The 23899-nt window shown below is 43.5% G+C and overlaps 1 protein-coding gene across 1 annotated transcript in view; it reads left to right on the top strand.

The window, feature by feature from the left end:
• Window positions 1-468: 468 nt before the first annotated feature.
• tmem181 (transmembrane protein 181) overlaps window positions 469-23899 on the top strand; it is a 97785-nt gene continuing 74354 nt past the window's right edge. The window contains exon 1 of the mRNA XM_067989151.1: window positions 469-554. Coding sequence (XP_067845252.1) covers window positions 547-554 — 8 coding nt within the window. The 5' untranslated portion in view covers window positions 469-546. The remainder of the gene's footprint in view (window positions 555-23899) is intronic.

Here is a 23899-nt window from a genome sequence, read left to right as displayed (position 1 = left end):
GGTTGCTAATAAGCGTGTTGCAATTGGCTACGAGTTCCTTCAGTTAGGGAGGTAAAATTGGCCAGCATTCCCTTTCCCAATTGCTCACCAGCAAACCCTTGCTGGAAGTGTATATATGTGAATGGCAAGTGAGGAGGGCAGGACTTCCATCCACAAATGTTTGTCTTGACTGAGAGTGTTCCCATTGGATCAAGCTGACCTTTAACTAAATGTTGTTTATTGGGTGCAGAAGAGTTATCAATTTAAAGAAAACAAGTCAAAATGAAATGGATAACTGGATTTTCTAAAAGTCTCCAGGCGAGCAGTACCATTAAACACCAGCGTAAGTTGCATTAACAACCTGCCACCATTGAGAGGAACAGGCCAACCCCTCTCATGTGATGGGACCGGCTCCCAGTGCAGCCTTTTGGCCGGTGCGACGTCGTTTGCGCGTCGACGCGATGACGTGGAGGTTATGCGTGTGGCAGTTGTGAGGTGGCGGTGGCGGCGGCGGCGGTTGCTGGGGCAGAGCTGAGCTGAAGGAATCGGCCGAGTATATTCGGGATCATGGAGCTGTGAGTGTCTGTACCCGAGGCCGGGGAGCAGGGCCAAGCCAGGGCTTCACACTGTGTGGGGCAAGGGGAGGGAGCGTCACTTATCTCGAGGTAGGGGGCACTAGGTCGGGGTACCGGGACCGTCCCTAGGCCGGTGTTCCTGGGGTTGGGGAATTTAAAGATCCTGAGTGGCAGCCTGCTCTCCTCTCAGGGCAGGATACCCGGCCACTGGGTGTGTGTGGGAGGCCTCCAGCCGTGAGCGCACACCTGAGAAGGGACCGGACCTGAGGGTTGAAGTTTGGAGGTTAAATCAATGAGTGAAGGGGTCTGAGTGTTGGGAGATTGGAGGTTTTCAGCTTGAAAAGCTGTCCCAAATGTGGTCCTATTGAGATGTTTAAGATATCAAGTAGCATGGAAAAGGTAAATGCGGAATATTTAACTTGTGGGAGTAAGGCGAGGGAACACTAACTAGTAAAAGGTGACTTTAGATTTGAAATCAGGAAGTTCTACTTCACGCAGTGATTAACCCTTGGACTGGACTTCCAAGTAGAGCAGTAGAAGTGAGAACCCTTCTGCAACAATAGGGGGATTGTAGGATCCGATTCTCATGTTTCCCAAGTGAGGAAAAGGTGCTACTCAATATTTTTAGTTTCCTTTGTGAATTTTCTTGTGTGTAATCGTGGAGTAGCTTTGTCTCTTATTAACTGGAAAAGTGTAGTTTCCACTGTCCAGTGAACAGCTGGGCATATGGATAGAGCTACTACCACCTGTTTAGTGATTTCATCTTGGTGAACTGATGGAAAAGGCATTAATCTATCATATCCACTGTCATCAACAAGAGAAAACTTGACAGCATCAGAAATAAAACCATTTTTATGTGAACTCATAAGTCAGTGCAAATTCAGTGCTTTGAACTTTCCCCTCAAGCTACATTATGTTTTTCCCAGTGAACCTTATTCTTTGTCTGACCCTCTTCAGTTGCAATCAGGACTCCTTGTGCAATCTCTTACAATAAAGTCATTCTAAGGACTATGCAACTCCTTAAAGGTAAATGCTGTTTTGGGGACAGGGGATTTTCATTATAAGGTTGCTAGTCCAGAAGCAGCCTTGTGGAAACTCTACCGTTTTAATGAGGAATGATTTGCACCTTTCCTATTCCTGTACCAATCCTGCTGCAGTGATGCTATTGAAAAGTTCATGAGCAAGTGAAGAAAAATGGTTTTGAACTAAGACATAAGGAAAGGGCATACAAAAAGGCAAAAAATGGCACAGATCCTGGCGAATGGGAAGGATACAAAGATCAACAAAGGGTCACAAAACAGATAGTAAGAGCTACAAAAAGAGAGTATGAAAAGAAACTCGCAAGGGATATCAAAACCAATACGAAGAACTTTTATAGTTATATTAGGAAAAAGAGGGTGGTCAAGAGCAGTGTTGGCCCCTTAAAAACTGAAAGTGGGGATATTGTCATTGACAATGGGGAAATGGTGGACATGTTGAACAATTACTTTGCGTCAGTATTTACAGTAGAAAAAGAGGAAATCCCAAGAAAACTAGTATTGAATCGGGGACAGGGACTCGATAAAATTAACATAAGTAAAGCAACAGTAATGAAGAAAATAATAGCACTAAAGAGTGACACATCCCCAGGACCAGATGGTTTCCATCCCAGGGTTTTAAAGGAAGTAGGTGAGCACATTGCAGATGCCCTAACTATAATCTTTCAAAGTCCTCTAGATTCAGGAACTGTCCCTCTAGATTGGAAAATTGCACATGTCACTCCGTTTTTAAGAAAGGAGAGAGAGAGGGAAACCGGGGAATTATAGACCAGTTAGCCTAACATCTGTTGTGGGGAAAATGCTGGAGTCTATAATTAAGGATAGGGTGACTGAACGCCTCGAGAATTTTCAGTTAATCAGAGAGAGCCAGCATGGATTTGTGAAAGGTAGGTTGTGCCTGACAAACCTGATTGAATTTTTTGAAGAGGTGACTGAACTGGTGGACAGGGAAATGTCAATGGATGTTATTTATATGGACTTCCAGAAGGCATTTGACAAGGTCCCACATAAGAGACTGTTAGCTAAGATAGAAGCCCATGGAATCAAGGGAAAAGTACGGACTTGGTTAGGAAGTTGGCTGAGCGAAAGGCGACAGAGAGTTGGGATAGAACAAGGTACTTTCTAAATGGTAAAACGTTAACAGTGGATGACCAAAGGGACTTAGGGGTTCAGGTACATAGATCATTGAAGTGTCATGAACAGGTGCAGAAAATAATCAAGAAAGCTAATGGAATGTTGGCCTTTATATCTAGAGGACTAGAGTACAAGGGGGCAGAAGTTATGCTGCAGCTATACAAAACCCTGGTTAGACCGCACCTGGAGTACTGTGAGCAGTTCTGGGCACCGCACCTTTGGAAGGACATATTGGCCTTGGAGGGAGTGCAGTGTAGGTTTACTAGAATAATACCCGGACTTCAAGGGTTAAGTTACGAGGAGAGATTACACAAATTGGGGTTGTATTCTCTAGAGTTTCGAAGGTTAAGGGGTGATCTGATTGAAGTTCGAAGTTTATAAGATATTAAGGGGAACGGATAGGGTGGATAGAGAGAAACTATTTCCGCTCGTTGGGGATTTTAGGAGTAGGGGGCACAGTCTAAAAATTAGAGCCAGACCTTTCAGGAGCGAGATCAGAAAACATTTCTACACACAAAGCGTGGTAGAAGTTTGGAACTCTCTTCCGCAAACGGCAATTGATACTAGCTTAATTGCTAAATTTAAATCTGAGATAGATAGCTTTTTGGCAACCAAAGGTATTAAGGGATATGGGCCAAAGGCAGGTATATGGAGTTAGATCACAGATCAGCCATGATCTTATCAAATGGCGGAGCAGGCACGAGGGGCTGAATGGCCTACTCCTGTTCCTATGTTCCTATGATGGAATGCTGAGTTTAGCATCTGGGATTGGGAAAAATGCCAATTTCTACCTAACATAATGACATTTACTTGCGACATAATGTTTGTGGCGTGGCCATTTCCTGGCTGGGAGATCTCTGATAGTTGGTTTCAAGAAGATCCTTCTTAGGCAGGAAAATTTTAAAACAGAATGTTTACTTTTCCCAGCAAGACCATAACAACATATGTGCTGCTGACTTTGTCTGTAATACTGTGTATCAGCTATACCTATTGGTATTTGAACAACCTGTGTGCCCATATATCAAACAAAATAATTCCATGAAGGTTATTCATTATGGGTGTGACCTTATTGTTGACCAATCCTAGTAGTATGTGCTTCCTGCGTTGTACAGAACAGTTCTAAGTACTATAAGATTGAGTGGATACCTGGTTTGCTCAGTTTTTACCTTTTCAGGCAGCTTAATAAACAAAATCCCAACGCCACTATAATGTATTTGGAGTTTTGGATGGTTGGGCATGATCACGTGAGGCTGGAATTTACTAATAAGAAAGCATGGAATGGGAAAAAGCTATTCCTTGCAATAAACCTAGCACAACTAGTGTCATGCTTTCCACCTAATCCAATCAATGTTTTTGGGAAAAGTTGATTTATGCTAGGGTAGGGATGTCCAAACTATGGTCTGAGTCCAGGCACTTTGTCCCTCTAAACCTAGACAGCTGAGTTGTCTTCCACTTTTATTTCTTACCCATTGGCTTGTCTCGTTTGAATTTCATGGACCTAGAAATTTGGAAAGGGTTGGCCGTACTTGCTTCAAGGATGGACAAATCCTAAGTCAGATCTTCTGTATTGGCAGCTTGAGATGGGAACATTGGTCAGAACTTTAAATGTGGCTAATAAGACTCGCAATGACCAAAAACTTCAACACTCCTGCTTTAAGGGTTCAGACAATGTTTTAAACCCAAGTCATCAGACTAAAGCTTATTGCATTTTGCAACCTGAGATAATACCATAGTTAATAGTCCAATGCTACAGCCGTACGATGCAGGATGTCACTACTGAATAACATAGACAGATAATTTAGTCTGTATGATTATATCCTAAATCGAAAGCAGAATTAATGTGCTACTTTTAACTATGAGCACTTCATTTTATTGACTATTGCATTATTATTAAAAGTTCTAAACGGTATAGAGCAATTCTGAGGCATTAATTTGTAATGTTTGTTCAACTATCATAAATCGAGTTTCTCCTTTGCAGTCTATTGTTTGAAGACTCTCCAGCCAGGGGAAATATCCTGTCAGCATCTACCCTGTTAAGCCCCCTTAGAATCTTATGTTTCAATGACATCACCTCTCATTCTTCTAAACTCCAGAGAGTATAGGCCCATTCTACTCAATCTCTCCTCATAGGACAACCCTCTCATCCCAGGAATCAATCCAGTGAACCTCTAAGGCAAGTATGTCCGTCCTTAGGTAAGGAGACCAAAACTGTACACAGTACTCCAGGTGTGGTCTAATCAAAGCCTTGTACAGTTGCAGCAAGACTTCCTTACTCTTGAAGTCCAACCCCCTTTCAATAAAGGCAGACATACCATTTGCCTTCCTAATTGCTTGCTGTACCTGCATGTTAACTTTGTGTTTCATGTACAAGGACACCCAAATCCCTCCGAACACCAACATTTAATAATTTCTCACTATTTAAAAAATATTCTGTTTTTCTATTTTTCTTATGGAAGTGAATAATCTCTCATTTCCGCTCATTATACTCCATCTGCCACCTTTCTTGTCCACTCACTTAACCTGTCAATATCCCTTTGCAGATTCTTTGCATCCTCCACCAGCTTACTTTCCCATTTAGCTTTGTATCGTCAGCAAACTTGGATACATTACACTTGGTCCCTTTTATCTAAGTCATTAATATCATAGAATCATAGAATGTTTACAGTACGGAAGGAGGCCATTCAGACCGTTGACTCCGTGCAGGCTCTCTGCAAGAGCAGTCCAGCTAGTCCCACTTCACTGCCCTATCCCAGTAGCCTTGCAAACTTTTTCCCTTCAAGTACTTATCCAGTTCCCTTTTGAAAGCCACGATTGAATCTGCCTCTCCACCCCCTCAGGCTGTGTATTCCAGATCACAACCACTCACTGTGTTTTTAAAAAAAAGAAAAGTTTTTTTCTCATGTTGCCTTTGGTTCTTTTCCCAATCACCTTAAATCTATGTCCTCTGCTTCTTGACCCCTCCGCCAATGGGACCAGTTTCTCTCTACGCTGTCCAGAATGTCCTTAATGATTTTGAATACCTTTATCAAATATCCTCTCAACCTTCTCTGCTCTAAGGAGAACAACCCCAACTTCTCCACATAACTGAAGTCCCTCATCCCTGGAATCGTTCCAGTAAATCTCTTCTGCAACCTCTCTAAGGCCTGCACATTCTTCCTAAAGTGCGGTGCCCAGAACTGGGGACAATACTCCAGTTGTGGCCGAACCAATGTTTTATAAAGGTTCATCATAACCTCCTTACTTTTGTACTCTATGCCTCTATTTATAAAGCCCAGGATCCCGTATGCTTTCTCAACCTGCCCTGCCACCTTCAACGATTTGTGCACTTATAGCCCCAGATCTCTCTGTTCCTGCACCCCTTTTGGAATTGTACCCTTTAGTTTATATTGCCTCTCCTTGTTCTTCCTACCGAAATGTATCACTTCACACTTTTCTGCGTTGAATTTCATCTGCCACATGTCCGCCCATTCCACCAGCCTGTCTATATCCTCTTGAAGTCTATCACTATCCTCCTCACTGTTTACTACACTTCCAAGTTTTGTGTTATCTGCAAATTTGAAATTGTGCCCTGTACACCCAAGTCCAAGTCATTAATATATATCAAAAAAAGCAATGGTCCTAGTACTAACCTCTGGTGAACACCACTGTATACCTCCCTCCAGTCCGAAAAACAACCGTTTACCACTACTCTCCATTTCCTATTACTGAGCCAACTTTGCATCCATGCTGCCACTGCCCCTTTTATTCCATGGGCTTCAAATTTGACAAGCCTACTATGTGGGACTTTATCAAACTCCTTTTGGAAGTCCATATACTCCACATCAATCGCATTGCCCTCATCACCCCTCTGTTATCTCATCAAAAAATTCAATCAAGTTGGTTAAACACGATTTGCATTTAACAAATCTGTGCTGGCTTTCCTTAATTAATCCACACTTGTCCAAGTGACTGTTAATTTTCTCCCGGATTATTTTTTGAACAAGGGTGTAACATTTGCCATTCCCCAGTCGTCTGGCACCACCCCCATATCTAAGGATGATTGGAAGATTATGGCCAGTACCTCTGCAATTTCCACTCTTACTTCCCCCAGCAACCTAGGATGCATTTAATCCTGACTGGGTGACTTATCTACTTTAAGTACAGCTAGCCTTTCTAGTACCTCCTTTTTTAGTCCATCCAGTATCTCAACTACCTCTTCACTTACTGTGACTTTGGTAGCATCTTCTACCTTGGTAAAGACAGATGCAAAGTACTCATTTAATAACTCAGCCTTGCCCTCTGCTTCCATACGTCGATGTTCTTTTTGGTCCCTAATCGGTTCCACCCCTTCTCTTACTACCCGTTTACTGTTTTCATGCCTATAGAAGACTTTTGGATTCCCTTTTATGTTAGCCGCCAGTCTATTCTCGTACTCTCTCTTTGCCCCTCCTTATTTCCTTTTTCGGCTCCCCTCCGAACTTTCTATATTAATCCTGGTTCTCACTTTTATTATCAACCTGACATCTGTCATATGCCCCTTTTTTTTGCTTCATCTTACTCTCTACCTCTTTTGTCATCCAGGGAGCTCTGGTTTTAATTGCCCTACCTTTTCCCTCTTTGGAATGCCTCTAGACTGTACCCGAACCATCTCCTCTTTAAAGGCCACCCATTGTTCAATTACAGTTTTGCCTGCCAATCTTTGATTCCAGTTTACCCAGGCCAGATCTGTTCTCATCCCTTTGAAATTGTCCGTCCTCCAGTTGAGTATTTTTACTTTAGATTGCACCTTGTCTTTTTCCATAGCCAATCTAAACCTTATGATATTATGATCACTGTTCCCGAAATGTTCCCTTACTGACACTTGCTCCACTTGGCCCACCTCATTTCTCAGGACCCGATCCAGCAATGCCTCCTTTCTTGATGGGCTGGAAAAGTACTGGTCAAGTAAGTTCTCCTGAACACACTTCAAAAATTCCTCCCCCTCTCTGCCCCTTACATTATTACTATCAAACTATATTAAGATAGCTAAAGTCCCCCATTATCACTACTATGACTCTTGCACCTCTCTAATTTCCCTGCAAATTTGCTCCTCTATATCTTTCTCACTAGTTGGTGGCCTATAGACTGCCCCCAGTAGTATAATGGCGCCTCTATTGTTTCTTAACTCCGGCCAAATAGATTCTGTCCTTGACCCCTCCAGGACATCCCCTCTCTCCAGCATTGCAATATTTCCCTTAATCTAAACTGCCAACTCCCCCCTCCTTTCTTTCCTTCCCTATCTTTCCTGAACACCTTGTATCCAGGAATATTTAGTGCCTAATCCTGCCCTTTTTTGAGCCTTGTCTGTTTTATCACCACAACATTGTATTCCCATGTGGCTAATTGCGCCTGCAGCTCACCAAGGTGGTTTACTACACTTTGTGCATTTACACACATGCACGGTAAACCTATCTTAGACCTCCTTGCATTCTCTCTTAGTCTGATCCCACCTAATACTGAGCTATTTCTTACTCTAGTGCTATCTGTCTCTCCCAATCCTTTTGTGCACCTTGTTTCTCCTTTCCAATGCTACATCCTGGTGACCAACCCCCTGCCAAATTAATTTAAACCCTCCTTCCTTCCCCCCCCCCCCCCCCCCCCCCCCCCGAAGAAAAAGCGAACCTCCCTGCAAGAACATTGGTCCCGGCTCTGTTGAGGTGCAACCCGTCCGGCCTTTACAGGTCCCACTTCCCCCAGAACTGGTCCCAATGCCCCAGGAATCTAAAGCCCTCCCTTCTGCACAATATCTCCAGTCACACATTCATCTGCTCTATCTTCCTATTTCTATGCTCACTTGCACGTGACAAGGGAGTAATCCGAAGATTACTACCTTTTGAGTTCCTGCTTGTTAATCTCTTTCCTAACTCCCGAAACTCTTCCTGCAGGATCTCATCCCTCTTTCTACTCACATCGTTGGTACCAATATGGACCACGACCTCTGGCTGTTCATCCTCCCTTTTCAGAATGTCCTGCAGCTGCTCAGTGACATCCTTGACCCTGGCACCAGGGAGGCAACATACCGTCCTGGAATCACGTCTGCGGCCACAGAAACTCCTGTCTGTTCCCCTAACTCTTGAATCCCCTATGACTATTGCTCTCCTGACCTTTCTCTTACACCACCACACCCCCCCCCCCCCAACCCCTTGCAGCTGAGCCACCCATGGACTTGGCTCTGGCTGCGATCCTCAGAGGAACCCCCACCAGTATTCACTGGTTAGAGAGCGAGATGCCCTCAGGGGATTCCTGCACTAGCTTTCTGGTCCACCTTGTCTGTCTGGCAGTCACCCAGTCCCTCTCTGCCTGCACTGCCTTAAGCTGCGGGGTGACCACCTCCAGAAACGTGCTATCCACGTAGGTCTCAGCCTTGTGGATGCACTGCAGTGATGCCAGCTGTTGCTCAAGCTCTGAAATCCGGAGCTCGAACTCCTCCACCTGACGACACTTCCTGCCCCTGTGGTTGTCCAGGACACGGGAAGTGTTCTAGAGTTCCCACATGGCACAGGATGTGCATTCGATGGGACTGAGGGACACTGCCATGCTTCTATTATATTAACTAAATTTATCAAAAATACACTTAAAGACTTTAAAACAAAACCACACCAGCTACTCTCCAATCAGCTCCTTTGTTTGTGCTGACATCACTTTAGGTGTGTTTTCACTCACGCTCCCGCTTTCTCCTCTCTCTCCACCTTTTATCACTGATCCCACTCTCTTCTCTCTCACCGCTCGCGCTCCCGCTTTCTCCTCTCTCGCTCCTCCTTTTATCACTGATCCCACTCTCTTCTCTCTCACCGCTCCCGCTTTCTCCTCTCTCGCTCCTCCTTTTATCACTGATCCCACTCTCTTCTCTCTCACCGCTCGAGCTCCCGCTTTCTCCTCTCTCGCTCCTCCTTTTATCACTGATCCCACTCTCTCCTCCTTTTATCACTGATCCCACTCTCTCCTCCTTTTATCACTGATCCCACTCTCTCCTCCTTTTATCACTGATCCCACTCTCTCCTCCTTTTATCACTGATCCCACTCTCTCCTCCTTTTATCACTGATCCCACTCTCTCCTCCTTTTATCACTGATCCCACTCTCTCCTCCTTTTATCACTGATCCCACTCTCTCCTCCTTTCATCACTGATCCCACTTTCTCCTCTCTTGCTGCTCGCGCTCCCGCTTTCTCCTCTCTCCCTCCTCCTTTTATCACTGATCCCACTCTCTTCTCTCTCACCGCTCCCGCTTTCTCCTCTCTCGCTCCTCCTTTTATCACTGATCCCACTCTCTTTTCTCTCACCGCTTGCGCTCCCACTTTCTCCTCTCACGCTCCACCTTTTATCACTGATCCCTCTCTCTCCTCTCTCACCGCTCGCGCTCCCGCTTTCTCCCCTCTCGCTCCTCCTTTTATCACTGATCCCACTTTCTCCTCTCTTGCCGCTCGCGCACCCGCTTTCTCCTCTCTCGCTTCTCCTTTTATCACTGATCCCACTCTCTCCTCTCTTGCCGCTCGCGCTCCCGCTTTCTCCTCTCGCTCCTCCTTTTATTACTGATCCCACTCTCTTCTCTATCTCTCTCTCCTCTCTCACCGCTTGCGCTCCCGCTTTCTCCTCTCGCACTCCACCTTTTATCACTGATCCCTCTCTCTCCTCTCTCTCCTCTCTCTCCCCCGCTTTCTCCTCTCTCTCCTCTCTCTCCCCCGCTTTCTCCTCTCTCGCTCCTCCTTTTATTACTGATCCCACTTTCTCCTCTCTTGCCGCTCGCGCTCCCGCTTTCTCCTCTCTCGCTCCTCCTTTTATTACTGATCCCACTTTCTCCTCTCTTGCCGCTCGCGCTCCCGCTTTCTCCTCTCTCGCTTCTCCTTTTATCACTGATCCCACTCTCTCCTCTCTTTCTGCTCGCGCTCCCTTCTTTCTCCTCTCTCGCTCCTCCTTTTATTACTGATCCCACTCTCTTCTCTCTCTCCTCTCTCACCGTTTGCGCTCCCGCTTTCTCCTCTCGCACTCCACCTTTTATCACTGATCCCTCTCTCTCCTCTCTCTCCCCCGCTTTCTCCTCTCTCGTTCCTCCTTTTTATTACTGATCCCACTTTCTCCTCTCTTGCCGCTCGCGCTCCCGCTTTCTCCTCTCTCGCTTCTCCTTTTATCACTGATCCCACTCTCTCCTCTCTTGCTGCTCGCGCTCCCTTCTTTCTCCTCTCTCGCTCCTCCTTTTATTACTGATCCCACTCTCTTCTCTCTCTCTCTCCTCTCTCACCGCTTGCGCTCCCGCTTTCTCCTCTCCCGCTCCTCCTTTTATTACTGATCCCACTTTCTCCTCTCTTGCCGCTCGCGCTCCCGCTTTCTCCTCTCTCGCTTCTCCTTTTATCACTGATCCCACTCTCTCCTCTCTTGCTGCTCGCGCTCCCTTCTTTCTCCTCTCTCGCTCCTCCTTTTATTACTGATCCCACTCTCTTCTCTCTCTCTCTCCTCTCTCACCGCTTGCGCTCCCGCTTTCTCCTCTCCCGCTCCTCCTTTTATTACTGATCCCACTTTCTCCTCTTTTGCCGCTCGCGCTCCCGCTTTCTCCTCTCTCGCTCCTCCTTTTATTACTGATCCCACTCTCTCCTCTCTCACCGCTCCCGCTTTCTTCTCTCTCGCTCCTTTTATCACTGATCTCTCTCTCTCCTCTCTCTCCTCTCACCGCTCGCACTCCCGCTCTCTCCTTTCTGGCTCTTCCGTTTATCACTGATCCCCCTCTCTCCTCTCTCGCCGTTCGCACTCCCGCTCTCTCCTTTCTGGCTCCTCCGTTTATCACTGATCCCACTCTCTCCCCTCTCGCTCCTCCTTTTATTACAATATAGATTGTAAATAGCTGAGGCCCAAGCACCGATCCCCGCGGCACCCCACTAGTTACAACCTTCCAACCCAAAAATGACCTGGAGAAGTGTGAGGTAATGCATTTGGGGAGGGCAAACAAGGCAAGGGAATACACAACGAGGGGTACCAACGACATCGGCTTTAAAAAAAAAAGGGATGAGGTCCTGCAAGCAGAATACAGGGAGTTAGGAAATAAATTTAAAAAGCAGGACCTCTAAGGTAGTAATCTCAGGATTATTCCCAGTGCCACGTGCTAGCGAGAGTGGATAGCAGAATAGACCAGATGAATGCGTGGCTTGAGAGATGGTGTAGGAGGGAGGGGTTTAAATTCCTGAGGCATTGGGACCGATTCTGGGAAAGGCGGGACCTGTACAAGCTGGACGGGTTGCACCCAAACAGAACCGGGACCAATATCCTCGCGGGGGCATTTGCGAATTCTGTTGGGGGAGGGTTTAAACTAGTATGGCAGGGGGATGGGAACCAAAAGGGCGGGTACAGATAGGATAAATTCAGACCAGGAAACGGGAAGTAGAAAAGCAGTTTGTGATCTAGTTAGCGACTCAGAGGCAAAAGAAGCAAAGGTTAAATAGTGTTCAGCACAGGAATTTGACGGGGTTAAAGGGTATATACTTCAATGCAAGGAATATTACAAACAAAGCAGATGAGCTAAGGGCACAGATAGACACATGGCAGCATGATATCATTGCTATGACGGAAACCTGGCTTAAAGAGGGGGATAATTGGCAGCTCAATATCCCTGGATATAGAGTTTTCAGGCAGGATGGAGTGGGTGATAGAAAAGGAGGAGGGGTAGCATTATTGGTTAAAGAATCAATTACAGTTGTGAGAAGGGATGATATGCTAAATGGTTCATCAATCGAGGCCACATGGGTTGAGCTAAGAAATAAAAAAGGGGCAGTCACACTACTAGGAGTGTACTATAGACCCCCGAATAGCGAAAGGGAGATAGAAGAACAAATATGTAGGCAAATTTCTGAGTGCAAAAATAAGAGGGCAATAATAATAGGGGACTTCAACTACCCTAACATCAACTGGGATTCAAACAGTGTGAGGGGCACAGAGGGCGCAAAATTCTTGATCGGTGTCCAGGAGAACTTTTTTAGCCAGTACGTGACAAGCCCAACAAGATGGGATGCAATTCTAGATTTAGTCCTGGGAAATGAAGATGGGCAAGTGGGTGAAGTGACAGTGGGTGAGCATATTGGGGATAGTGACCACAATTCAGTTAGTTTATTATGGAAAAGGACAGAGTTAAATCAGGAGTAAATGTTTTAAATTGGGGGAAGGCAAATTTTACAGAACTAAGAGGTGATTTGGCAGAAGTGGACTGGACACAACTACGAGGAGAAATCAGTGGCAAGCCAGTGGGAGGCACTAAAAAGTGAAATTCTACAGGTACAATGCAGTCATGTCCCCTCAAAGAAAAAGGGTGGCACTGCCAAATTTAGAGCCACCTGGTTGTCTAGAAGTATACAGGGCAAGATAAAGCAGAAAAAGAAAGCTTATGACTGTCACAGAAAACTAAATTCAGCAGAAAGCCGAGAGGAGTATAGAAAGTACAGGGATGACGTAAAAAAGGAAATAAGGAAAGCAAAGAGAGGGCATGAAAAAATATTAGCTAGTAAGATTAAAGAAAACCCAAAGATGTTTAATCAGTACATTAAGAAAAAGAGGATAGCTAAGGAAAAGGTGGGATCTATCAGGGAGGATGAGGGTAACTTGTGTGTAGGGTTTAAAATGAATATTTTGTCTCTGTATTCACAAAGGAAAGGGATGATCTGGACGTAGTAGTTAAAGAGGAGAGGTGTGAAATATTGGATAATGTAAACATAATGAGAGAGGAAGTGCTAGAGGGACTGGAATCCTTGAAAGTTGATAAGTCACCAGGGACGGATGGATTGTTTCCCAGGTTATTGAAGGAAGCCAGGGAGGAAATAGCGGATGCTCTGAGGGTCATTTTCCAATCCTCACTAGATACAGGGGAGGCACCGGAGGACTGGAAGACTGCAAATGTAGTACCGTTGTTTAAAAAGGGTACGAGGGAATGCCTAACAATTATAGGCTGGTCAGTCTTACCTCTGTGGTGGGCAAACTATTAGAATCAATACTAAGAGACAGGATAAACTGTCAGTTGGAAAGGTGTGCTTTAATCAGGGATAGTCAGCATGGATTTGTTCAGGGAAGGTCATGCCTTGCAAATCTGATTGAATTCTTTGAGGAAGTGACAAGGAGGATTGAGGAGGGTAGTGCAGTGGATGTTGTCTACATGGATTTTAGTAAGGCATTTGACAAGGTCACATATGGCAGACTGGTCAGAAAGGTAAAAGCCTATGGGATACAGGGAAATGTGGCGAATTGGCTCAGTAACAGGAAACAAATGGTAAAAGTCACGGATGTCTTTGTGAATGGAAATCCGTTTCCAGTGGTGTGCCACAGGGCTCAGTGTTGGGTCCCTTGGTGTTTGTGGTATATGTTAATGATTTGGACTTGAATGTAGGGGGCATGATTGGCAAATTTGCAGACGACACAAAAATTGTCCGTGTAGTTGATAGTGAAGAGGATAGCTGTAGACTCCAAGAAGATATCAATGGGTTGGTGGAGTGGGCGGAAAAGTGTCAAATGGAGTTCAACCTGGAGAAGTGAGAGGTAATGCACTTAGGGAGGGCAAACAGTAAAAGGGAATATGCAGTAAACGGGAATACATTGAGAGGGGTAGAGGAAGTGAAAGACCTTGGAGTGCATATGCACAGGTCCCTGAAGGTGGTTGATAAGGTTGTGAAGAAGGCATACGGAATGCACCCTTATTAGCTGAGGTATAGAATACAAAAGCAGGGATGTGATGATGGAACTGTAAAACGCTGGTAAGGCCACAGCTGGAGTATTTTGTGCTGTTCTGGTCACCACATTACAGGAAGGACGTAATTGCTCTGGAGCGAGTGCAGAGAAGATTTACAAGAATGTTACATAGGAACAGGAGTAGGCCATTCGGCCCCTTGTGCCTGCTCCGCCATTTGATAAGATCATGGCTGATCTGAGATCTAGCTCCATATACCTGCCTTTGGCCCATATCCCTTAATACCTTTGGTTGCCAAAAAGCTATCTATCTCACATTTAAATTTAGCAATTAAGCTAGTATCAATTGCCGTTTGCGGAAGAGAGTTCCAAACTTCTACCACCCTTTGTGTGTAGAAATGTTTTCTAATCTCACTCCTGAAAGGTCTGGCTCTAATTTTTAGACTGTGCCCCCTACTCCTAAAATCCCCAACCAGCGGAAATAGTTTCTCTCTATCCATCCTATCCGTTCCCCTTAATATCTTATAAACTTCGATCAGATCACCCCTTAACCATCGAAACTCGAGAGAATACAACCCCAATTTGTGTAATCTCTCCTCGTAACTTAACCCTTGAAGTCCGGGTATCATTCTAGTAAACCTACGCTGCACTCCCTCCAAGGCCAATATGTCCTTCCGAAGGTGCGGTGCCCAGAACTGCTCACAGTACTCCAGGTGCGGTCTAACCAGGGTTTTGTATAGCTGCAGAATAACTTCTGCCCCCTTGTACTCTAGTCCTCTAGATATAAAGGCCAGCATTCCATTAGCTTTCTTGATTATTTTCTGCACCTGTTCATGACACTTCAATGATCTATGTACCTGAACCCCTAAGTCCCTTTGGACATCCACTGTTTTTAACTTTTTACCATTTAGAAAGTACCCTGTTCTATCCTTTTTTGATCCAACGTGGATGACCTCACATTTGCCTACATTGAATTCCATTTGCCACAGTTTTGCCCATTCACCTAATCTATCAATATCACTTTGTAATTTTATGTTTTCATCTCCACTGCTTACAATGCCACCAACCTTTGTGTCATTGGCAAACTTAGATATGAGACTTTCTATGCCTTCATCGAAGTCGTTAATAAATATTGTGAATAATTGAGGCCCCAAGACAGATCGCTGCGGGACTCCACTAGTCACATCCTGCCAATGTGAATACATACCCATTATCCCTACTCTCTGTTGCCTTTCGCTCAGCCAATTTCCTAACCAAGTCCATACTTTTCCCTTGATTCCATGGGCTTCTAACTTAGCAAACAGTCTCTTATGTGGGACCTTATCAAATACCTTCTGGAAGTCCATATAAATAACATCCATTGACATTCCCCTGTCCACTACTTTAGTCACCTCGTCAAAAAATTCAATCAGGTTTGTCAGGCACGACCTACCTTTCACAAATCCATGCTGGCTCTCTCTGATTAACTGAAAATTCTCGAGGTGTTCAGTCACCCTATCCTTAATTATAGACTCCAGCAATTTCCCCACAACAGATGTTAGGCTAACTGGTCTATAATTCCCCGGTTTCCCTCTCTCTCTCCTTTCTTAAAAAGCGGAGTGACATGTGCAATTTTCCAATCTGGAGGGACAGTTCCTGAATCTAGAGAACTTTGAAAGATTATAGTTGGGGCATCTGCAATGTCCTCACCTACTTCTTTTAAAACCCTGGGATGGAAACCATCTGGTCCTGTGGATTTGTCACTCTTTAGTGCTATTATTTTCTTCATTACTGTTGCTTTACTTATGTTAATTTTATTGAGTCCCTGTCCCCAATTCAATATTAGTTTTCTTGGGATTTCCAGCATGCTATCTTTTTCTACTGTAAATACTGACGCAAAGTAATTATTCAACATGTCCGCCATTTCTCTATTGTCAATGACAATATCCCCACTTTCAGTTTTTAAGGGGCCAACACTGCTCCTGACCACCCTCTTTTTCCTAATATAAACTATAAAAGTTCTTTGTATTGGTTTTGATATCCCTTGTAAGTTTCTTTTCATGCACTCTTTTTGTAGCTCTTACTATCTGTTTTGTGACCCTTTGTTGATCTTTGTATCTTTCCCATTCGCTAGGATCTGTGCCATTTTTTGCCTTTTTGTATGCCCTTTCATTATGTCTTATACTGTCCTTTCCCTCTTTAGTTGTCCATGGCTGTTGCCAGCAGTGGAGAATTTTAGCTATGAGGAAACATAGGATAGGCTGGGGTTGTTTTCTTTGGAACAGGGGAGGCTGAGGAGATTTAATTGAGGTGTATAAAATTATGAAGGGCTTAGATAGAGTGGCTTGAGAGGACCTATTTCCCTTAGCAGAGGGGTCACTAACCAGGGGGCATAGATTTAAAGTGATTGGTGGAAGGATTAGAGGGGAGCTGAGGAAATTTTTTTTCACCCAGAGGGTAGTAGGGGTTTGGAACTCATTGTCTGAAAGGATGGTAGAGGCAGAAACCCTCATCACATTTTAAAGGTACTTGGACATGCATTTGAAGTGCTGCAACCTACAAGAGCTGGAAAGTGGGATTTGGCTGGATGGCTTTTTATCGGACAGCACTGACAGAATGGGCTGAATGGCCTCCTACTGTGGCGTAAATTTCTATGATTCTCTGACTCATTTATTCCTACTCCGTGTTCTGTTCGTTAAGCAATCCTCAATCCATGCTAATATTTTACCCCCAATCCCATGAGTTCTAATCTTGTGTAACAAACTCTTATGAGGCACTTGAATGCATTTTGAAAATCCAAATGTACTACATCCACTGGTTCCCCCTTATCTGCTCTGCTAGTTACACCCTCAAAAAAAACTCCAATAGATTTATCAAACACTATTTCACTTTCATAAAACCATGTTGACTCTGCCTAATATTATGATTTTCTAAGTGCTCTGTTACTATCTCCTTAATAATTGATTCTCACATTTTTCCTACCACTGATGTCAGGCTAATTGGCCTGTCGTCCCCTGTTTTCTCTCTTCCCTCTCTTGAATAGTGGGGTTACATTTTCTACTGTTCTGGAATCTAAGGAATACTGAAAGATCAAAATCAATGCATCCACTATCTCTGCAGCCACCTCTTTTAAAACTCTAGGATATCGGCCATCAGGTCCAGGGGATTTGTTGGCTTTTAGTCCCATTAATTTCTCCAGTACTTTTTCTTTACTAATCTTAATTACCTAAAGTTCTTCACTCTCATTAGATCCTTGGTTCCCCACTATTTCCGGTATGTCTTTTCTGTCTTCTAATGTGAAGACAGATATAAAATATTTGTTTAACGTCTCTGCCATTTTCTTATTCCCCATTATAATTCCTTTCTCTGCCTCTAAGTGACCCACGTTTACTTTCAATAATCTCATCCTATTTATACAGTTGTAGAAGCTCTTACAATTTGTTTTTATATCTGTTGCTAATTTACTCTCATATTCAATTTTCTCCCTCTTTTTATCAATTTCTTGGTTATCCTTTGTTGATTTCTAAAACTCTCCCAATCCTCAAGCTTACTACTCTTGTTGGCAACATTGTAAGCCTGTTTTAATCTAATACTATTCTTAACTTCTCTAGTTTGCCACAGTTGGATCACTTTTCCTGTGGAGTTTTTATTCCCTCAAAGGCATGTATATTTGTTGGGATTTATGGATTATTTCTTTAAATGTTTGCCATTGCTTATCTACCGTTGTATCTTTTAATCTAATTTCCTAAGCTACTGTAAGGGGTTTCTTTTTTTTTACTGTTTCTCGGGGTTATAATAGGTCAGCCAGTTATGTTTTCCTGAGCTGCCCTGCCCGCAGTGCGGTTGCGAATCGCTTACCCATTCCTGATTCTGAGCTGAGGACTTATCGAGTGGTAACAAAGACAGACAAACAGACCAGTGGATTGGTACAAGGAAAACCAATGTTTATTAATAAGAAAACTAAAACTACAAGGTAAACAGTATAATACAGAAGATAAAAAAAGAAAGAAATCGCTATGGATGTAATACAGTCTTACACTTATCGGGGGTGGAAGAAACAGACACATCGAGGGAAAATTCTAAAATCACAAGTTTAGCAATATCCCCTTTAACCCCCAACCGTACACCTATGCTAAGCTGTCTTGTGGCAGCCAGAAAATTAATGCTCACCGGTGAAAACAGATGAAAAGGCCTGGCCTCCTGCTGCGTTTGCGAGGTTTTTCTGGATGGCCTTCCTTCTCAAGTCTGAGCTAGTGAGCAGCAGGACCCCGGCCACCAGGCGAAGAGAGAGAGAGAGAGAGAGAGAGAGAGATACTGGGAAGCCCAGTTATACCCTCTTGGTAACAGGTTTTTTTCATACCTCATCAGCTTGCTTCATTGTTTGATTTAAGCACGAAACGTAAGACAAAGGACCCCATCTCTGGCCCATTTACATTAATGGCCAATTCCTGTATTTCTGAGTTCCATAACTGCTTTAAGACAAAGGACCTAATTTCTGGCCCATTTACATAATGGCCGGTTCCTGTATCGATCTGTTCGCTAACTGCTTTACCATTGTTCCGAATGTACCTTGATGGTTCACCTTTTGTCCTGCGATCACTTCCTGCTCGAATTTTGATGTGTTGGCCAGCCATGTTGATAGCTTGCCTCAGGGCTAGAATGCAGCTGCATTGTTTAAAGAAACCTGTCTGAAACACGAAGCCTGCCGAGTTGTTGAGAATGCAATTTCAAATCTGCCGGTCCTCGGCCATGTGTCTGACCGCAGCCATTTTGAGAGACCTTGGATTTTTTAAAACAGTCACACCAGGGTTTCTTTAATAACTCCAATAAATCTTCGGGGTGGGGGGGAACATGTGAAATTTTGCGAATCCTTTCACTACCTTATCCAACTCACCCCTCATACCTGCAAAATTGGCCTTGTTTAAATTTAAGACCCTATTTTCAGACTTAACTACATCACTCAGAATTTCACATTGAATTTGAATCATATTACGATCACCCTTCCCCAGAGGATTCTTCATTATATGATTAATAATTAATCCTGTCTCATTACACAATACCGAATCTAAAATAGCCTGTTCCCTACTTGGTTCCTCGACATATTGTTCTAGGAAACTGTCTCGGATGAAGTAGGGAGGGAGGAGGCTTGGGTGGAACATAAATGGAACATAGACCAGTTGGGCCGAATGGCTTGTTTCTCTGCTGTGGACTCTATGTAACTTGATTGTATATTTAGTTATTTTCCTCCATTAATCAAATGTAGGCTGAGGCCCATTATCTGTTAATGGAGGAGAAGGGATTCTTGTGTCTCACTGCGGACTCTTGAGAATAGTCTGGGAATTGAATTTGTACACTTGGTGCTGGTTTTCCAAATATATCCGGCTAATAGAAACTACTTGCACATCTGGTATATTTCCTACTGATGAGGTTAATTTTGCCAAAGCTTGTTTAAAAATTTACCTGGGGATAATGAAGGGGTAAAGGTGCTTTTGAGAGTGTACTCTTTGTAACCAGGTTGAAAGATCTGCTTTTTTCTAATAGACTCAAATGCTGGGTTGCATAAGAGTCTATTTCAGTACATAATTAATAACTGCATTGCTTCAGTAAGAAACATAAGAAAATAAATTGGCCATCCACATATCATTGTCATGCCCACAGTCATAACACAAGAATATGAAAAGCAGTAACAACGACAACTTGCATTTATATAGCGCCTTTAATGTAGTAAAATACCCCAAGGTGCTTCACGAGTGTTATCTCAAAAAAAAATTGGCACCGTGCCACATAGCAATATTAGGACAGATGATCAAAAGCTTGGTCAAAGAGTGGGTTTTAAGGAGTGACTTAAAAGAGGAAGAGAAGCAGAGAGGTTTAGGGAGGGAATTCCAAAGTTTAGGGCCTAGGCAGCTGAAGGCACAGTCGCCAATGGTGGAGCAAAGGAAATCGGGGAAGCAGTGGTGGAATGAAGATCCTGTGCTATATGTAAAGTTTGAAGTCACCTTAGATCCTTCCTTCCTTCAACCTTGACCCTGTTCTTGAACCATGGCTTTTAAAAAGTCCATTCACAGATATTGTAGGGATGCACCTGGCCCAGTTTACACCTTAGGCTGATTCTCATTATGTATTCGTGACTTCACATAAAAATATGTCGTTCACAAGAATACACATTCCAGGCAAATTTATATTTTTTATAAATCTTTTGATTATCTGTGAGGACTTTGATTTTTGCTTCTGTTACAATTCCCAAGTTATTTGCTAGATTTACCATGGTCTCCCTTCTCATGTTCTTTATTTCTGTGCTCTTTCATGAAGGTGTGCTTGATTTGTATTAATGCCTGCAGTGTGCAATTTAAACTAACTTTAAAGTATTGGGCAATAATGTTTTTATTATCAGTAAAAGACCCAAGGATAACATCCTAAACTCTTCTGCTTGTTCTGATTTGCACTTCTCACAGTCAACCATCCCATCAAATTATTGAACTATGATGCCAGAAGTTTAAAAGGGATTTAAAAAGGGGGGTGTCCTCAGCCCCTTGGTGCTCTTAGTCATAGAGTAATTTTGGTCTGCAAACAGATAGCAAATATTTGGAGGCCAGAAACCTAATAAATGCCCTCATGGTTGATTTGTGAGCAGACCAGAAGATAGCAATCTCATTTGCACCCCTAGTCCTGCATCTTTCCAGTGTGTCAGCCCCGGCAGGACCTTAGAGTAGAATTCCACATGTGCCAGGTTCCTGTGGAACTGCATCCAAAATGGTCATTTTTTATGTGTGTGCCCAAGCAATGGCTGCTAGCAGGTTATTTTTATCATGGGGAACCACAACAGTGCCTGATCCTGTTCCTAATTTGTTGGGAGGAAATCGTCCATCTAATCAGGTGTGCTTCCTATTACCACGAAAAGCTCAGGACTGACGAGAGCCTGGTTAGTGTTGGTGCAGAAAAATGGGGTGAGGTCCTCAGAAGGGTGTTGCATTTAGGTGGCCTAACTGAGGACTAATAGAATGGTTCTATAAAAGCCAAGTGGGTATGTTTGACTGCGGCTAGGGCTCAATTCTAGATTCTAAGAAAGAGCTTACGTAAGAACATAAGAAATAGGAGCAGGAGTAGGCTGATATTGGAAAATGAGAGGTTATGCACTTTGGCAGGAAAAATCAGAGAGCAAGTTGTCCTACTCCTGCTCCTATTTCTTATGTTCTTATAATCGGCCCCTCGAGCCTGCTCCGCCATTCAATAAGATCATTGCTGATCTGATTCTAACCTCAAATCTAAATTCATGTCCAATTTCCTGCCCGCTCCCCGTAACCCCTAATTCCCTTTACTTCTAGGAAACTGTCTATTTCTGTTTTAAATTTATTTAATGATGTAGCTTCCACAGCTTCCTGGGGCAACAAATCCCACAGACCTACTACCCTCTGAGTGAAGAAGTTTCTCCTCATCTCAGTTTTGAAAGAGCAGCCCCTTATTCTAAGATTATACCTTTTATAGCACCTTTCACGACCTCAGGACTTCCCAAAGTACTTCACAGCCAATGAAAGAAAATGCGGCAGCCAATTTATGCACACCAAGGGCTCTCAAACAGCAATGAGAAACAACCAGATCATCTGATTTAAAGGTGTTGGTTGCAGGATAACTGTTGGCACCAAGAGAACTCCCCTATTCTTCTACGAATAATGCCATGGGATTATTTATGTCGGTAGAGGCAGATGAAACCTTGGTTTAATATCACATCCTAACGATAGCACCTCCAACCAGTGCACTTCTGAGGGATTGCTGCACTAAGTGTCAGCCTGGACTATATGCTCAAATCTCTCGAGTGGGATTTGCACCTACAACCTTCTGACTCAGAGGCAAGAGTGTTACCATTGAGCCAAGGCTGACACTGTAGGTATGCCTTTTCTCTGGAGTCAGTGCTAAACGTTCTAAAACTTTTTTTTAACCTGTGCTCTTCAAATCCCTTTGCACCACATCACTCACCACCCAGGAGGGCTGGCAGACAATTTTTTACTGTCATTCTGTTGTGGCCACAGAGGTGTGTAGGAGTGGTATGAACCTTTTCGATCTTTGTAAAATATATTTTTCCCTCCTTTAATTTGTATTACCCACTATATTAGGAAGTCTAAGAGTGTCTGGATATAGGTTCACTATCAGTGAAATGTGACAACGGATCACCTCGTTTGGCTGATCTTCAGAAAATTGGTTAGTAAAAACCACCTGCATGTGTTTGTGTATTAATGAAAGAATGATGGATTTCCTGTCCAATCAAGTTTCTCTCACATTTTTAAGAGTAACGTCATTGGTAATGAACAGAAAATACTGCATGTCTGCAGGCTCTTTATTAACAGTCCCAGAAATGAAGTCAAGGTTCTGATCTCAAACTTGAATAGCAATTGACTGTTTAATGAACTCATTCAAATTACTTGATGTCAATTAGACCTGGTCACCTTAAAGGGACAAACACCTACATGTTTGTCGAAGAATAACTTGCTATGCTTTGCACTGTATTAATATCCCTGTCTTTTGAAAACAGTCCACCGTCTTACCTTCTGTGAGCAGCCCCACAGGAGATTCCCAGTAATTTAGAAATGTTAGTTTTGTGCTGACTTCCTGCTGTGAGTCACACCTGATGTCGACTGATTGTCAGAAAATCTCTTGACAGTCCTTTGTAATGTACAGAAATTGTCTGCAATCCCTTAATTGACCTAGTGAAAAAAAAAGTGTCCTACCCTCCAGCTTGACTAGCATTTAACCTTTTTAAATGAATTCACCCAATGTTTATGTAACATCTGTTGGACATTACACTCTTTAAAGAACACAGCTTTATCGTAGTTGCACAATAATACATTTTGTATAACAATGTGTTTTACTCCTTTTGACTTACCATGAGCAATGCTACCAGAGATCTGTTAATGTCTATGTAAAAATGTATACTGTGTATGACAGTTGCACATCTTGTATATAGTGCGCGCTTCCTTTATGTGCAACGCTATTTCCTGTAATACTTCCCTGCCACATTATTTGTTGCATTTAAACGCCTATTTGTTATAATTACCTTTGAGTCTTTCCAGCTCCCAATTTGCACTTACAAGGTAGGTGGCGCTGTTTCCACAGCACCATCTTCCTGAGGCTTGTGAAATTCAGGTTGCTTGCCTACTTGCTTTTGCCTGCTGCCTCTCCTGATCCTCTGTGGATGGCTTTTTCCCTTCTCGTTGCTCCCTCCTGGTGTCCTGCTCAGTGGTTCCATTTTTCCCTGCTCAGCAGTCCATTTTTCCTACTCATCGTTGCTGCTTTAAAGGTCCCATTGCCAGGTTCTCGACTGACTCAGGAACTAATTTAAGTTTAAAGTGTTTATTGTGATAGTATGTTTACTAAAATAGTAAAAGTACAATAAGCACTTTTAAACTGTTCTCATGTCACTGTTGGGAATGTGGCAATTGCTTCTTTATAGGAGCAGGAGTGAGTGGCCACCAACAGCTGTAGCGACACAGAGCTGGGAGCCGTGTGTTCTTTGAACTACATAGTTAGCTT

This window comes from Heptranchias perlo, chromosome 8, assembly GCF_035084215.1.
Source record: "Heptranchias perlo isolate sHepPer1 chromosome 8, sHepPer1.hap1, whole genome shotgun sequence".
Lineage (NCBI taxonomy): Eukaryota > Metazoa > Chordata > Chondrichthyes > Hexanchiformes > Hexanchidae > Heptranchias > Heptranchias perlo.
The sequence above is the reverse complement of the archived record's forward strand: the minus strand, read 5'-3'. Positions and strand labels throughout refer to the sequence as shown.